At 35.3% G+C, this 18,152-nt stretch overlaps 2 protein-coding genes across 4 annotated transcripts in view; both read left to right on the top strand.

Moving 5' to 3' along the window:
- LOC137638649 (uncharacterized) overlaps positions 1-8,212 on the top strand; it is a 62,984-nt gene extending 54,772 nt beyond the window's left edge. The window contains exons 5-6 of the mRNA XM_068370930.1: positions 2,219-2,303; positions 6,431-8,212. Of these exons, the coding sequence (XP_068227031.1) occupies positions 2,219-2,303; positions 6,431-7,881 (1,536 nt within the window). The 3' untranslated portion in view covers positions 7,882-8,212. The remainder of the gene's footprint in view (positions 1-2,218; positions 2,304-6,430) is intronic.
- An 8,699-nt stretch (positions 8,213-16,911) lies between these two features.
- LOC137638648 (RCC1 and BTB domain-containing protein 1-like) overlaps positions 16,912-18,152 on the top strand; it is a 41,231-nt gene continuing 39,990 nt past the window's right edge. For all 3 annotated transcript variants that reach the window (XM_068370929.1, XM_068370928.1, XM_068370927.1), the window contains exon 1: positions 16,912-17,119. In XM_068370929.1, coding sequence (XP_068227030.1) covers positions 17,041-17,119 — 79 coding nt within the window. In that variant the 5' untranslated portion in view covers positions 16,912-17,040. The remainder of the gene's footprint in view (positions 17,120-18,152) is intronic.

Here is an 18,152-nt window from a genome sequence, read left to right as displayed (position 1 = left end):
GTATATTCAAAAATTTATTTTATAATTAAAATATCATTTTTATGAAATAGCATGTCATATTGTCCTAATTTAGGATGGGTTGCATTCGGATGGCTATGCATGTTGTTCGCTTGCAGGCTCGGCCACTCGCTCATCATGATTTTTTCCAGATCGATGTTAATATAGGTGCTAATAATTCATTTGCCAAAATAAGTCTCTTACAGGACATAGAATCTCATTGTTAATTAACAAATGGGAAGGGGAGTGTTTGACAGAAAAAAGTGTGTTGCTAGATTTTAATTTCATTTGTTTAGACTTCAATGAATAAATTAACTAGGTGCTAGCAAATTATTCTGAGAAATGACTAAATTGGCACCTTTAGCTTACCATTGTGGGGTTAGGTTGACAAATCTTGAATTCTATAAGAAGTATTATCTTAGTGTATTTACAGTACATATGGGGCCTCTCATCTGAATGGGTATCTTTGCTTAATCTGATTCAAAATAGAAATCAATGTTACCCTTTTGTTTTTTATTAGAGAAAGTGACCAAATACTTTTGATATATTTAATAGATGCTTATTTTAAGGTACTTGTCTCTCAGAAATACCTATGGTCTGTGTGTAATTGAAAAGTCTTTCTGTTCAAAACACTGCTTTGCAACTGTCAACTGACCCACAAGTGCTAACTCTGTTGTCTACTCAAGTTCACACACTCAGGGTCTATCTCTTACAGTTGGCTGCTTATAGCATCTTGCAGGTTACACTTGCTTTGTGGTTGCAATTGGCTCCTCTCATTTTGTCAATCTGAATATCGTGTTAAATTGAGAGAAGCCAGATCTTTCCAACTTAACTTCTCCACTAGGAAGAGTCAACTGTACAAGCTTGCAGACTGGTTGTTTTTATGACTCCAGCGCATCCTTCTCAATTATCACTTCCACTTATTCTGACAGGGCCAGAGTTCTCGGCAATCCTGGAAGATAGGAGTTAAAACGGATTGTTAGGCAAAAGTATTTTCTTGCAGGACTTCTCAAGAGGTATTGGATTCTATCCACTGTTCCACAGCAACGAACGTGGACCATCTTTTGTTATTAGTGATGTGAAAGTGGTTTTTCTTATCTTAGACCAGAGTCATGACATCTATTCCTTAGCTCCAGCAGGCACAAGAATGAAGTACTATATCCAGGAGTACATTTTCTCAGATTTCTTGTCCTTGGGACATTGAAAGGTTGAATGACAGACGTGACTAATCTTTCTTTCGTACTGTCTTCTTCCAACTCACAGCCAGGGTCAGTATTTTCCCTGGATGGATAGGTGCAGGTTAATTACTCAATAGGGTATTCCTTTCTCAGTGATTTCTTTAAAAGAAAATTTAACTCCTTCCACCGTATCAGGAAATTCTTTGCATTTTCTACCCTCAAAGCTAATATTTTCATTGTAAAAAATATCACCTTCTTTGGAGAGTTTTGCATCATATAGTCAAGGCACTTGCACTAATGCTGTCTAACCTCACATGACATACAGTACTGTAAGTGTCTCATCCTAACCTAATGATGGATGGATGGTTTATAGGATAGCTCCAGAGATGAATGATTTTTACTTGGGTCATCTACTGTATGTTGAGGTAAAATATATTTTCAATTGGATTTCAGATTTATCCTTACAGTTTTTTTCTAGAATGCAGTACATGTATCTATAAAATTCATTTGTTTAAATGTAAGCTTAAGCTGATGTTCCACAGAGGCATAAATCAGTTGAATGAAAAAAATATGGAACTAGACAAAGCTTGATAATTTGCATAGCCAAGTGGAAAGTGATCAAGGCATTGGAAAGTAAAACTTTCAGAGCAATGCAGTTTGGAAATAACTGCAAAGAAACTATAATTATTTTAACATTTATCCCTCTACAGGGATGCAGCAGAGTTAGGAAGTTAAATGGGACGTTCCAGTCTGGGGTTTGTCTAACTCTGTTATCTAACAACAATTTTGATTGTTCTAATTAGTATTTAAGCTATGACATCTGCACTTTGACTGGTGATCAAAGCCTTGATAGATTTATAGATTCATATATATGAAACATGCATATTGGTTGGTTGAAAGAACTTGGCATTGTTCTTAATTTTACACTTAGGTTTCTGTAACAGCTTATCATGGCTCCAAAAGTAAGGGGTCAAGTGGGTTGGAAAAGTTAAAGATATTTTGACGTTTGATTTTATTACATATTTTGGCTTTTGATCTTTCAGGCAAAGCAGTCTGGGATGCAAGGGGCTCATTGTGACGTACCCAAAGATAATACTTGGAGTGATGCTAGTGCTGCCTGGTATAAGAGTAAGTACCTTTTTCTTTTCCTTTAGGAAAACTTTACTTTTTACAGATTGGATTAGCTTTCTTGGTAATGATGCACTATTTTGGAGAATCCATACTGTAAGAGCTCAATTAGGGTTCAGTATACTGTACAGTATTGCAGTGTTAAAGAAAAAAATTTCATTGATGATTCCAAATGATAAACGGATCTATTTTTGGGTGAGCTAGCCATGTCGTCTTGATGGAAGGTTCCTATAAGTAGCTTCCAAGGGATATATGAACTACAGTGATATTCCCAGAGAATTTACCTTTAGGTCTCCAGAATTCTAACTCCTGGCGCAAATATCCTTAAAATTCTCTTAAGGATATCGCATAAATCAGGGGACTTATATCTTGATACGACACATAGCAATCTTCACCCCGAATAGCATTTTCGCCTCGAGGGGGAAGAGTGGCAAATTAGAAGGGGTGCCGTTATCAAGGTTACCCTTCCTCCCATACTACTATTGAGTATCTAGATGGCGCTGTATCCAAGATGGCGCTTATTCCTAGTAGCATTGAGCATGGTGCTACAGATATAGTAGTTTCGGGAGGGATCCTGCCAAGGCCTTTTCTATAGAGAAGGAGGGCGGGTCCATCAGGATGACATGGCTATCTCACCCAAAAATAGATTTTTTGCTTCGCTCAAAATCCGTTTTTGGGCTCAAGCCATGTCGTCCTGATGGAAGTTTACCAGAGAATTACTAGAAAGTACTGTATCTGTGGATTTTCTTAGGTGCCTTAACCTTGGGACAATTTTTCTATGGTCATCTGGACCATTGAGACAAATGATGTTACCGTTTTCCGTCATTACCACTAATCACAGACAATGTTAGTGCTTCCTGCCCCCTGCAGGGATGAGTCATACTAGACAGTAGAAAAGGGGCCTCAAGGTTAGCATATATTGTATGAACAAACATAAGTATCCACTAGATATACAAACAGTCTCACGGTTTGTATATATTGTCGGAACAATATAAGTGTCAACTATATCCATTGTTTGTAAGCATACAATAATATGAGGTTTACTTAGATAAATAAGTAAGAGAACTCTGGCATATTTAATGTGCAAATTGTAGGGCGAAATAGGACGCAATTACATTCTAATAGACATTTATTTCGAATAAATGACTAAATGAAATAACGAATGTAACGTGTTAATGGAATTATACGTGCAACGTATACAGAAAATATTTTTCTCCCTGAAAGGGAAGAAATGATGAGTGCCACTCTAAAACTGAAAATTTTTATAAATTTTCCCAATATAAATTCTGTAAATGTTGTATACTATCAACACTGTGTACTATGTACACACGGCCCAAGTGTTATCTGTATAATTCCACACCTGAGATTTTGAACAGTCATAGTGTCACCATGGTGACACTCACTTAAAAGGTATCGCACTGGAAGTATCAACACCTTTTCACCCTAATTGATAGTCCCAATCAATTAACTGATCATCGCAGCACTAGACGACAGGTTTTAATACACTACCTGCCGCCACCACATAATGCTTCAGTTCATGGACTTGCTGAGCGTAGTGTTTGTAGAACACTGGATGATTTCCATCCAGTATATGAGCGAAGACGCTCAAAATCCATATACAGTACTGAAAAAAGTTCAGTGATGAAGCAATTTTCCTCGGATCATGACCTGCGGGTGTACTGTCAGGATCCGCTCTGCGAATGAAGTAGGTGAGCTTCACCCTCAGTTGTTTTAGGGATAAGTTTGATCCTGAGGTTTCTCCTTTGAAGAGCTGTCCTCCCTTGAAGTCTGAAGTTCTACGAAGATAAACCTTTAGACACTCTATTGGACATAGAGAGACATCTTCCTTCAGAGGGCAGATTCTCCAGGGACCCCATCTTTTAGTGGGTAGCTCATTCTTGGCGAGAAAAGCTGGATCAGGAAAGAGATTCAGTTCTCCCACCTCTGTGAACTGAATGTGGCCCTAATTTCTTGATAGGGCTACTATTTCACTAACTCTACCCCCTGAGGCTATAGCGTACTGGAAAATAACCTTCTGGGTTAGATCCTTTAGAGAGCAATCTTCATTGATCACAGAGGAAGCATAACGTAGGACCTTGTCCAAAGACCATGAAATGTTTTCGGAGGAGCTGCAGGCCTAAGTCTAGCGCATGCCTTCGGGATCTTGTTAAAGATTTCGTTCATCAGGTCCACCTGAAAGGCGTATAGAAGAGGTCTAGTCAGGGCTGACTTGCACGTAGTTATCGTGTTGACTGCCAGACCTTGTTCATGAAGGTGGATATAGGCCATATATCTTATGCAAATGAGCTCAAAATGACACTAATGTGAAGACGTGAGTACCCGAGGAGTAGTGGTCATTTTGGAACTCAGATCTTTGAACTAGCTGAGCAGAAGCACTTCTGGGAAGATTGATGGAAAAACAAAATTTAAATGATAAAACTTATTATATGTTTTTATACTTATCTCCAGGGCACATTGCTTGACTGGAGAATACAGTTTGCATTATGATACAGATGCCCTAGGGCACGTGACTTCTAATCTAAGCTTGGCTGCTAGCAGTAAAAAGATGTTGAATATTTATTTCAATTTGGGTACATTACTCTTACCTCCAAACTTAATTACAAGAATATTCAAATAGTAATGAATGAAAAGATCTCTTATCAATTAGAAAATTTGGCCTGAGTTTCTCTATCCCTACTGTGGTTATGTACATTAGTATTCTTGTATAGGTGGCGAGTTAATTGATAGTAGACCAAATGTTTGAACTGCATCATGCAGAACTGGGAAAAGGCAGTATGAAAATGAATACCTATTGCCAAATTCAATGCTGTTGGATCTATTACTGTATTCCAAAAGAGTTGTTCATCATTGGATGACCATTTATTAATAAAATCATAAATAAATATTTAAGGTAATTTGTTTTTTTTTCTAACTATACAAACTGTAGTCCTTTAATAGGTAGATGTTTTCAGCACTGTAAGAGGTAGGCCTCCAACCAATTAACAATAATAGAGATTTTCTTCAGCGGTGTTTTCTACCGACCTAAATTTTAATTGGAGCTGGTGTAAAAGATGGGTTTCCTATGAATTAAAGATGTTTTTTTATAAATAAGTTATTCAACACTAGCTCATGTTACATTAAAACCCTATCTGTTTGCAACTAATACCTAGCATATGTAAGAGATAAAGTGGTTGCTTGGGAGAAACCCACAGTCCATGAGCACATTATGAGAGCAGGTATCTAGCCAACTGACAATTTTCTTCATTTCTTTTAGGAATAGAATCTCTAAAATTCATGGAGACTCAGGATTGTATGCTAATGCATGATATTGTAAAATATCTTGTTTATCGGAAGTCTCATTGCATACTACCGCTAGAGAGTCAGGGGATCCTTTGACTGGCCAGACAGTACTACATTGGATCCTTCTCTCTGGTTACGGTTCATTTTCCCTTTGCCTACACATACACTGAATAGCCTGGCCTATTCTCTGCATATTCTCCTCTGTCCTCATACACCTGACAACACTGAGATTACCAAACAATTCTTCTTCTCTCAAGGGGTTAACTACTGCACTCTAATTGTTCAGTGGCCACTTTCCTCTTGGTAAGGGTAGAAGAGACTGTAGCTATGGTAAGCAGCTCTTGTAGGAGAAGGACACTCCAAAATCAAATCATTGTTCTCTAGTCTTGGGTAGGGCCATAACCTCTGTACCATGGTCTTCCACTCTTGCTTGAGGGTACACTTGGGCACTCTATTCTATCTTATTTCTCTTCCTCCTGTTTTTTTAAAGTTTTTATAGTTTGTATAGGAAATATTAATTTAATGTTGTTACTCTTCTTAAAGTATTTTATTTTTTTCTTGTTTCCTTTCCTCATTGAGCTATTTTTCCTATTGGAGCCCCTGGGCTTAAGCATCCTGCTTTTCCAACTGAGGTTGTAGTTTAGTAAGTAATAATAATAATAATAAAGATTCTTATTAGTGTGTGATAAAATTCTATATGTTAGGAAATAAATTGCACTACTTCCAAGAGCTAAGAAGATTTTAAAATTCTATTGCATGCTATGATTGCAGGTTGTAAATTTATTAAAAGAAGTCTTTCTAGCTTTTGCTTTCTTCATCCCTAACAGGTTCTTCTAACAAACAAGGTGATGAAATCCCTGCCAGATCTGAGGCCTCTTCCGGAGATTTATGTATTGCTGTGATGGTAAATGACACATTTTGTACTAAGAAACAATTGGGTCATTTTCATTCAAGGTGTTTTGCGCATGCTAAGTGTTTATTGCGGGACAAAGACAATCGCATTGGATATTCTCCCGATTCTTGCTCTGTTTGCATGGAATATTTGCAAAATAGCCATTCATCTTTAAAGTGCTGTGATAGAATTTTTAGAATTTTCAAAACATTCAAGAAAAGGTGTGGATTAAGTTTTGACTGGGAGGATAAGGCCTTAAAAGACTGGTTTTTTGATAATTATAGAAAAGTTCAGGATGGTAGTGACACAGCAAAAAAATCAACTGTATCCTATGAAGATTTCAAAGCTCAAATGAAACCGTGTGGTAGCAGTTCACAGAATGTTGATAATGCTGCAGATGTAGTTATAGAGCAAGGGGTTGAGAATGAACTGTCGTCAATGGAACGTTTGTCGGATGTAAAACCTTTGGCTAAGAAAGATGTAGACAGGGAAAAATCTCCTAAAACCATTTGTAAGTCTTCTAGTGCAGCAACGAAGCAAGCATCATCTGTGAATTCAAAAAGCCTGGAGCTTCGTTCTGTCTTGGGCAAGAAACTAATTACTGTCGGCAACAAACTAAAACATTCTTCAGTGGAAGGTTGTTCAGAAAATTACCCAATTTGTAATCTTTTACAGAAATATTCTAAAGCAAGTAGAGACACATCTAAAAATCATCTGCATTCTTATAATGTAGTCTTTGAGAAAGATGATCCTTTCATCACTGAGATATGCAAGAAAACTGTGCCACTTGATAAGCGCATTCCATCCCAAAATCTATTGCAGGGTATCCATACTCAATTTAACTCTACTAATGTTGAGTCGGTAAAACTTATGAACTTCCTGCATAGAAAACTATTTGAAGTATCTGATCTTTCATTCAAGTTTGGAGAGACTGAAGGTTATTGTAGTCTACAGCTTCTTGAAAGATTCAATATCACCAAGAGATTAGCAGAATCCCAGTTCAATGTTTATGCTGCACTTTTAGCAGTCATAACAAGTGTCCGGGAATTTTCAGCTATTACATCAAGTGGTCAGGAAGTTTCTCAATTTCATAAATGTCTAATGGAATCAATAGAATGCTTGGCAAAAGAAATGGTGAATCCACTGACGTACTGCGTTAGTATGGCGCTCCAGGACAAACATAATTTACGTCGCTCAGGATTCAAACTCCAAGTAGAAAATGATACTATAGGTACATTACTCAGATATAACATCTTCTCTAAAGGTTTGTTTGATGAACAAGCATTAAAAACAACATTTAATTCTTCTAAGCACCTTTCAAAGTTTGTTAATACAGAGAAGTATCAGGAAAACAAACAAAAAGGTGTTGGTGGTGTCAGTATATAGAATGAGTTTGTTATGGAGATGAAGGTTTTTAACTCATTAAACTGGCTCCTCCGTCCTTACCAATACCGTGTGAGCTGATCATTATCAAACTCTTAGGGTAGCCTGTTTTCAAGTAACTCATCTTGGATGTCGTAAGTGATTTATACGAGTTTTTATCGAATGTATGTCTTAATTCTTGCGTGTGAATTGCAAAAGACAATATCCTTAATGAACTGAAAGCTGTATAATTTGGACAGTCAAGATTTATAAAGCAATTCTAATGAATTAACAGGTCATGTGGGGTTTTTGAAATATCTGTGTTATATGGTACTTCGCAATCATTTTTTATTTTTTTTTTTTTTTTTTCTTTTGCTGGGGGGAGGGGGGTTTAGTGGGTAATTTCACTAACTGCTCAGATATTGTATTATAATATGGAAATCTTGAGTATTTTGATATGGCTCTTGATTTATGAAAGCACTCTACTGTACTGCATATATAATTTTGATATGTAATCTATAATGAAACACAACTATACATATAATTTGGAAATGTTACATTTTACTGTATTGTTACAAGTGAATGTTATTCTAGGTCTTAATGGAGACGTAGTTGCATTGTATCTTTTTTTACTGGCAGTCTTTGAAGTCTTTTAACAGTCCATAAGTTCAAAGTTTAATTATTCTGTAGAATTTAATTTTCATCCTTGATCGAATGAGTTGGAATTTGGTTTAGTGTATTCAGGATTTAGGTGGAAAGTAGTGTGAATCCCATGCGGAAAAATATATGAATTCCAAGTGAACCAAAGTTTATATTCCAAATGAGATGAGGAGGGGAAATTTCATTTCATGCTAAAGCGTTATCAGTAGAAATTAGAATACTGTACTACTCTCCTACTTCATGGTTACAAATCCGTGCATGAAAAGGTTCGAGTCCTAGAAAATACTGTATATCTAACTCAAACACTTGATTTCCTGGCCAAACCTATGGAATTTAGTTCCAGTGGGCAAAAAATGTCATGACAGTACAGTACATACGGTTTCTTGAAAATGTTAACTGTCAAAAGTCTAATGGGAATTAGGCTCATGTCCATAGTTTGTACTTGCTCAAGTTGATTACTGCAACTCGGTATTTTATTTGCTTAAACTATCATGTAATTTTTAACCATGGCACTCGGTAGATCTTCTCAGCTCTCCCGAACTTGTGTCCTTTATGTAATTATGAAACAATCACAAGTCAGAAGCATAATTAACAAATAAAATTTTACTTCTTGCAAAAAAAGAATTTGTACTTAAGGTAGACTACTGTTTATGACATTCAGTGTTTTACTCTTTCTATCACCATCCAAAGTATAAAAACAAAAAAAATAAACAAATGAAAGAACTATTTGTAAAAGTCTTATTGCATAGATTTAATGTAAAGACGAAAATATAATATGGCATCTAGTGTCAAGACAAGTTAGCTGTATTATAGCAAGAATTCCATCTGCAGTCAGATTAAACAAATGGATAATTCATGTTACAGGATATCAAAGGAAGCAATCAGCGATACTGATTGGTGGTTGCTTTAGTCACTGGGTATATGGGTTTTGAGCATTGATTGAAAAAGCCAAGACTTGCACAAGCACTCAGATCTGATAGGAAAATGTACCTGTGAATTTTTTTTATAACTATTTACAGGAAGATTTGGTCTTGGCCATGGTTTTGGATACAACATTCATGTGGACAAAGTATTTTGGCTACTATTAACCCTTTTACCCCCAGGCTATTTGGAAATTTCCAACCCTCAACCCCCAGGGGGTTATTTTTTTCCCAGCACATTTTGCAGTATATTTTTTTAAAATTGCTCTAACAGGCTTAATTTTCGTCATAGAGAGGTCAGGTTGGTCTCATTCTCATTTTTTTGTAAGGACGTACCGGTACGTCCATGGGGGTAAAGGGATGGCTTTTGTGAAACGTACCAGTACATCCTTTGGGGGTAAAAGGGTTAATAAACTTTCATACCTGGGCTATTTTCCACTTCTCTGGTAAGGTAATGTGCAGTTTATTAGTTTGACAGACATACACAAATTTGTAAGAAAACAATTACAGTATTGTACAGTACAGCATCTTTTATTAGTGTACATTAGAACAAGTGAAATAAAGTTTTTATTTCTGTGCTTTGGAGGATGATGTTGATTTTATATCTTTTTCGTTAATTTTATATTGTACAGTATACAGATTCGGCAAACATTGCAATGTGAATGTTTATGTGGAGTTTATTCAGCGCTTTATATCTCAGATATGGAAGATAACATTAATGGACCCCTTTGCTCTAAATCTAGATTAGGTTTACCCATGCACTAAGTGTTTTGGGAGCTTTAAGATTGGTACTCTCTTAAGTCATCTCATTTCACGAGTGGACTGGATATCTTTTTATTGTAATTGTAAAATTATATATGAATATTTAGAAGTCCTTAATCAAACAGTGGATAAGAAAAATAACGCATGTAGTTTTTAGACCTGATTATGTGAAGGAAAAATAATTTTTGTACAGTATCTGGAAGTATTTAGCATTGGTAATGAATCATTTTTGATTTATTTTCTCAGAAAACACAGGTAGATACAGATTCTATGCAGTATTTAAGTAATGCACTACCATATTTGGCTTTCAGTTATGTAAAGCTAACCTTTTCAGAAGTACAGTACAGTAGTAAGTTAACTTCTAAGTTTGTGTATTCGGGATTTTTATCCAAACTATGCAAGTGGTTTTCCATAATCCGTAATCAGCAAATGCTGCAAAAATAACTGAGAAAAGAAGGGTAAGAACTAGAAATTATGGAATTGTTTTTATCTCATCTCTACTGTATGTGAATTCGAGGTATCAATTTGTATTACACATTTGTATTACACAGGTGGAATTTCATAGTTTATGAAAGTATTTTTAGTATTGACTAGTAAGAATTTTTAAAATGAAGGAAGGGTTGCTGTGGCTTCGTAGAACTGTCAATGCCTCATAACGTTTTGTCCCCAAGTTCAAGCTTCATAGATTTCTCTAGTAAAATGGCAAGTATGAAGTGTCTTCGGTAGGACCGCGTCTTCTGTAACCATTGCCTGTTCCTATCTTTGATGAAGATGGACCTTGGCCACAGATTACATTTGTTTATGTTCAGTTTCTAAGATGTTGGACTGCTCAGTGACCTTTCCTCTGCTGCTCATGAGGAACATTTATATGGCTTTAAACTTTTTGAAAGTAATTACCTACCTGAATTGTTTAACCTACAGTACTTATTGAGAGGCTTGCTAGATTTTTTTATGAGGAACTCTAGCTCTATTCTTTTTGAAGACTTCACCTAGTCTGGTCTCTTAAATACCAAAGTCCCTTTATTATATCCCTACAGATTTCAATGTGATTTTCTCTATTGGAGTGGCTTAACTTGATGATTTGGTAAATATGCCACATAGTTATCTTAACACTTTCCATACACAATGTTGTCAGTATGTTCCAATGTAGAATTGTCCATTTTGTTGTTATTTTGTACTATCTATGGTCCTTTGAATGTGCAGTAACAAGGCAGAATCTCTTGATATGTGCTGCTTTGTTTACATACTGAGATACTGTTGTGTTGTTTACATATTATTCAGATACTTTGTGTTGTAACAATTTGTGTGCTTGCATATCTCAGATATGCTCATTTCACTGACGTCTGGGAACACTATGCACTGTTGAACCCCCAAAACCACTTGTGCTGCTTAGATTAAGGGTGAATTTGTTATTTTTGTTGTTAGTTATTTCATGCAATTGCTTGCTGAGTTTTTTGTTTTATTAAAATTTATGAAAATGAGCTGACAGAACAATTTAGCTACCTCGGGGAATGACCTGTGAAGTAGGTATTGTAAGGGTAGCCTTGATAAAGTTAAAAGAGACTGTAGGACTACTTGTAAATAATAATCCCAGTAAATGAGAAAGTAATCTTACAATACATGCATAAGACCTGTGTAAGTACAATGTACTATGCTGTGCTGCAAAGAAATGTGCACGAATAGAAAAATTACCCTAAGTAGTTTAAGAAAATGTGCAGCTATAGAATGCCAAGATTAGTTGTCAGGTTATGGTCGGAAGACCCCTATTATTAGTGATTGTCAAAGAGAACCTGTTTCCACTGGCTAAGAAAAAGACTGAGGTTATAAAGATTGAGTTGTGAGATTTTATGAAAAGCAATGAACATGAGTTAGTCTGAAAACAATTTAATGAAAAATTGGCCATTTGAAGGCCTTTATTAGAGATAAGGAATTCATAGACGAAGACTTACATTAGATTGGATATCAAACAAAAGGTGCTCAAGACAGAAACAATCCAGTTGAGGAGAACTCGCTTAATTTCTAATTTTCTCAAAGGAAAAAGCTTCTGTAAAGATATAAAGAATCAAGGTGATAAGTATGAAATTGTAGTGCGTACTCTGGGATAACCCAATGAAATCTAACATTCTAACTTCGTGGATGGATCACCTATTGATTGCATGAAAAATTGTAATCTTATGTACTCTTGAGTAAGTATTCCTTGGTAATATTTGTGATTGGGTCCTGTAACCTCATACCCCTTTGAGAGTATACAGTACTTCACAATAAATCGTTTATTCATAATAAGTATATTATTTTGCGTTTATAAACTATTTTAATTATGGTTCTAAATTGCAAATGGTTTGTTTCAGTGTTATTGATTATGCCTCAGTTAGAATTTGTGGTACTAACTCTTGATGAGAGTTAATACGATTATTGTTTTTTACTTTCATAAAACCCATGTCAAGTATAAATTTCAGTTGACGATTCTTTTAAAACACATGGTATAATACATGTGTTAGAAAGGAAATACAGTCTAAGTATTTTTTTTTTAAAAGTCTGAAGTTACTTAGCAATATGTGTAATAAATATGAAAGCTGAACAAGTATCTTTGCAATTATTTAACTAATGTTCTATTAACAGGTAGTATAGGTTTTGCAGTTTCCACTAATGAATTGAGTGCTTTGTGTACTAAACTAACGTCGAAACTTTACAAAAACATTTTCTTTTGTTATTGTCTAGAGAAGTAATTTAATCTTGCTTACACTTTATTACTGTAAAGAATTAACATACTACACTTTTCACATATGCACTTTGCAAGGTCATACTTGTTTGTTCTGCATTTCATAATTTCTTGCAGAAATTCACTTTAATGTTATCTTTGCAGTACTAATTAATATGAGTGCAAAAGTTACTCAAACTGGGTAGTTAACCACATTCAGTGCAATTAGGAAAGTCTCCTATATGCTACAGAAAAAGATTAATGATTTAAATGGGCAAATTCCATGCCATTTCTTTATTGCTCAGCGTGTACCTGTGGAAACTGTTGAACCTTACGGCTAGTCATTGAAGTTTCTATTTTGGAAGCCCTGCTTGTTTTGATTTGAGATTTTATATTTTATGTTGTGAGATAAATGTAGCACTATAAATTTATTTGATGAAGTTACTTGAAGCTGCTTTCTTGGAACTGTGATAAGCTTAGCTGAGAAGAATATCTATTTGGTAACATGTCTAAGGCAGACGATCACTGATTTTTGTTATGTTTGGTAATACTGTACCTAATGTACAAATAGGAACTGTTGTTCATGTAGATTTTTTGTATAAAATAAACGTAGATGATACCATAAAGCTTTTTTGTTCTTCAATTCTTATAATGATGAAACTAATGTAGTAGCCCTGAGGAAAATGTTAAAACTAATTATTAGTACAGGTATCTTAAAAGTTTTTTATTCCAATTTATTTATCAGAGTTGTAGACAAAATCTCTCTCTCTCTCTTTTGTTTTGTTAGTAGGCAAGAATTGTGGCAAAGCCAGTCAAGCCCCTTTTGTCTAGATCCAAAGACTAAGTTCCATAGTACTTAACTACAAGTGCAAAGAAAATTTGACCAATGTAATCACCTTGCTTCTGTCCATCAGTGCTCATAGTAAGAACACCTGAATTAACCAAACAAATGTTAATTTAGTGCTGCAACAAAGTGTTATTTGCAACCCGATAGCAACTGCAGTGTGTTTAACCAGTAAATCATTGATCCTTAGCCTTTCAGGAATAATGATCAATGTAATATTAGTTTATGCTTTTATCAAATGGAATAAATTAACACTAAAAATCTTTAATTTCAACAGGAGAGATTAACTGCCGAGCACAGTAACAAGTGCAGGATATACTTTACAAGTTATTAAGAACATTCTGTCTTTGGTTTAAAACCTAATTAGCAATTGAACTACAGTACAGTATTGGTATAGACTTAAATTACCAAGTTTACAATCCTCATTTTTAGCTAAAGGATAATTTATTTGAAGAAACAACAGGTTCTAGTCAAACACTGAAGGTTTAATAGAAGAGAGACATAGTATTTACTATGGATCAAGGTGAAAGCAAAAAAAATTGATGAAAACTTTGCTTGTCATTTTAATATTAATATAGTGAAATAGTTGAGATACTACTACTAGAGAGTTATTTGGTCCTTTGATTGGCCAGACAGTAATACATTGGATTCTTCTCTCGGGTTATGGGTCAATATTTTTTTTTTTGCCTATACACATCCAATAGTTTGGCATATTCTTTCCACATTCTCCTCTGTCCTCATACACTTGAAAACACTTAGATTACCAAACAATTCTTCACTCAAGAGGTTAACTACTGCACTATAATTGTTTAGTGGCTACAGTACTTTAATCTTAGTAAGGGTAGAAGAGATTCTTTAGTTATGGTAAGCAGCTCTTCTAGAAGGACACTCCAAAATCAAACCATTGTTCTCTAATTTAGGATAGTGCCATAGCCTCTCTTCTATGGTCTTCCACTGTCTTTGAGTAGATGCTTGAGGGTACACTCGAGCACACTTCTCTATCTTCTTTCTCTTCCTCTTGCTTGTTTTAAGTTTTTATAGTCTATAAATGGAGGATCTATTTTAATGTTACTGTTCTTGGTATATTTTTATTGCTCATTATTTCTCTTGTAGTTTATTTCCTTTCCTCACTGAGCTATTTTCCCTGTTGGAGCCCTTGCCCTTGGGCTTAAAGCATCCTGCTTTTCCAACTAGGATTTTAGCTTAGAGAGTAATAATAATAATAGATCACCCTCTAAAAAGTGGCCTTTAAAATGCTCACTTTAGTTTTGTATAAGAGCTTTTCATTCTTCCCTATACCATCTTTGCATTCAGAAAGAGCAATTGTAACTATAAGTTGTATTACCCCTATAAGCAAAGCCTCTGAAAAGGGCATTGTTTTACAAAATGACTCAAATTATTAGATACTTTCTTCCTTATTTCCTTTCCTCACTGGGCTATTTTCCCTTTTGGATCCCTTGAGCCTTTCAAAATACTGCCTTCAAAGATCTAAAAATTGCCTTTTCCAAGACCAGCATTCTTTATAAGTTTATCTTCCTGAAACATTTAGTAACAGCAATTATTCCAAAACTTAATCATGGAATTCAAAATTTCCAGTTTTTTTTTTTTTTTTTTTAATAGACAATTTTAGAATTGAAATTCTCATTGACCTATACATTAATCGGAGAAAATCAGCATATTAATCATAAAGATAATGTAATTGTTCATTAAGGCAATACCCTATGGTAGGCCAGGTCAAGGCGGCGGATTAGCAGGTGCAACCAGGAACGGACTGATGCTGGATTCTGAAATGCATCGATTCAAATAGGCCCGTTCAGACCAGAAGTTAGATGCGCTGGCTGAAGTCTTATTGGAATCAATATATTTAAAGTTCAGCTTCAGTCTGCACCTGCATTGTGGATGAGGTCCAAAGCAGGGCTTACACGGTCGAACGGTGCCATAACCTCTGTACCATGGCCTTCCACTGTCTTGGGTTAGAGTTCTCTTGCTTGAGAGTACACTCGGGCACACTTCTATCTAGTTTCTCTTCCTCTTTTTTTGTTAAAGTTTTTATAGTTTATAAAGGAAATGCTTATTTTAATGTTGTTACTATACTTAAAATATTTTATTTATCTTTATTTCCTTTCCGCACTGGGCTATTTTCCCTGTTGGGGCCCCTGGGCTTATAGCATCCTGCTTTTCCAACTAGGGTTGTAGCTTAGCATTTAATAATAATAATAATAATAATAATAATAATAATAATAACCGGGTTGCTTGCCGAACCTGCTTGTCAAACGATTTGAAGAGGTGGAGTCAGACACAACAAATGCATAAGGTTTATGGACAATGAAGCCCCGCCCACAAAAGTCAGGCTATTGGCCTTGGGTAGATCTGCCTTTCTTCAAACCGTTCGACGACCAAATACCCCGTTCATACGCTCGAACATGTCTGTCGAACCGGTTTCGACAAACCGTTCGACCGTGTAAACACCGCTTTAGGTTAGGTTCAGATATGTCCTTATAATACCGAAACATATACAGTGACGACATATTTGTTGGTAAACTTTTGTGGGCTGTGCATTTAACAGTCGAGTTAAATATAGTAGTCATAATAGGCCTAGGGCCAGAGCGTTAAATTGATAACGTATCTTTATTAATCTATGTATAGTTTACTGAAAAATGCAAATAAGTTATTAATCAGAGAAATTAAAATAAATAAATTATGAAAGATACAGACGGGTAGGCCTACTTCAATTAAGTACTCAGTTAAATAAAAATATATATTGTGGCTTTAGCTAATTGGAAAAATGGCATTTCAGTGTACAGGTAACAACTTTAACTACAGAAAGTACGAAAGAAAGCAATGAGATATATTATAACAATTTCAATTTTGCTTTTAGAAAACTATCATGTTTGCAATTCTTACAAAGGGTATTTGTCACTGTAACAATGCGTAAGTTCTAAAGTACCCTTGAATGAAGATCAACAATAGAGATGATATGTGTACGATAATTAATCCTAGCGTTAAAGAACATCGCAGCATTTCAAATTCCCATTTGAGCTACAATAAAGTAAAATTATATTTAGATAATTAATTCTCACTTAATAGATATAACAGTAACACATATAATTAATTCATTACGAATTTCGCAAATGTTGATTATGTGCGTACGACACCTTTAAAAAGCATACGATAGTTCCATTCGTCTCCACAACCTATCAACAACTGCAAGTGAACTGTTAAGTCTGTCATGATCAGCTGTTTATTGAATATATTCCAGACTGAAGGGCCTCAATCATTTTAGGACGCAATTTATCGACATGGAGCTCGATAAATGGCCCATATTCAGCTTGCTGAAGGCTGATTTCGTGGAGAAAATGAAATTGGCCTGTGTCTTCGGTAAGTATGATCTCTTCTCCGAGAGAACCTTTCACATTGTAAGAGCGAATCTATAAATCTATAAATTGTTTAATGTTATTTATCGAGTTTTATTTATAGACCAGTAAAACGGGCTTAATTTGAGGAAGTTGTATCTTCCAGACTAGAATTACATTGATTTAATAGTTGTTAAAGAGGTTAAATGGCAGACTGGTCATTGTATGCGAAATGGATTTCTTGCTTGAAACGTATATTTAACGGATTGTAAATATGCCCCTTTTGTTTATTATTTTTACGAAACCTCTTTTTTTGTGGGTAAATTTTAACATTTCATGGAGCCTTTCTAGTTGAGAAAGACGGTGTAAAATTTCAAAAGTTATGACTGATAAACCACATCAATAAGGGAAACAAACATAAGAACTTCACCTAACTTAAAGATCCCCACCTAACCTAACTTAGGAGCCATATTCTTACCTGCTTACCTACCCTGGGTGTTGGGTACTACTTTCCCTAAGACTGCCATATTCCTAATTTACTCTGTGACTTGATAAACATGTGTTGTTTCCTAACCAGTTTCACCCATGGATAGGTAACACTAAATTATAATTCTTCATATGATTATATTTCTGACCAAAATAAAAAAATTTCCTAATGAAGAAAATTTTTTGATAAGTAATAATTAAGTTTACACCTGTTCCAATGAACTACATTCACCCCTATTTCAGTATTGAAACAATACTGTAGTGGTAAGCTGACCAAAAGCCTGTCAATATGGGGTGGGAGTCTTAGATACAGTATATCACTAACAGTCATAGTGGAAGTAGGGGTAAGGACATAAAAGCCATCCGTTCTTCTTAAACTGGTTGAGCTCGGTCTTCTTATTAAGATTGCCTTTGGGAGTCCTCGAGATGATAATTAAGAGAACGACATTTTTAGGATGCAAAGAGAGACTGAGGTTACTGCTCAGGGTAAACGCCAGGTCACAGGAAAATTCACCAATCTACATACTTTGAATGGGCTGCAATGTTGCAAAAGCCTGTTTGTCAATTTATAG

Source organism: Palaemon carinicauda, chromosome 3, assembly GCF_036898095.1.
Source record: "Palaemon carinicauda isolate YSFRI2023 chromosome 3, ASM3689809v2, whole genome shotgun sequence".
NCBI lineage: Eukaryota > Metazoa > Arthropoda > Malacostraca > Decapoda > Palaemonidae > Palaemon > Palaemon carinicauda.
The sequence above is the reverse complement of the archived record's forward strand: the minus strand, read 5'-3'. Positions and strand labels throughout refer to the sequence as shown.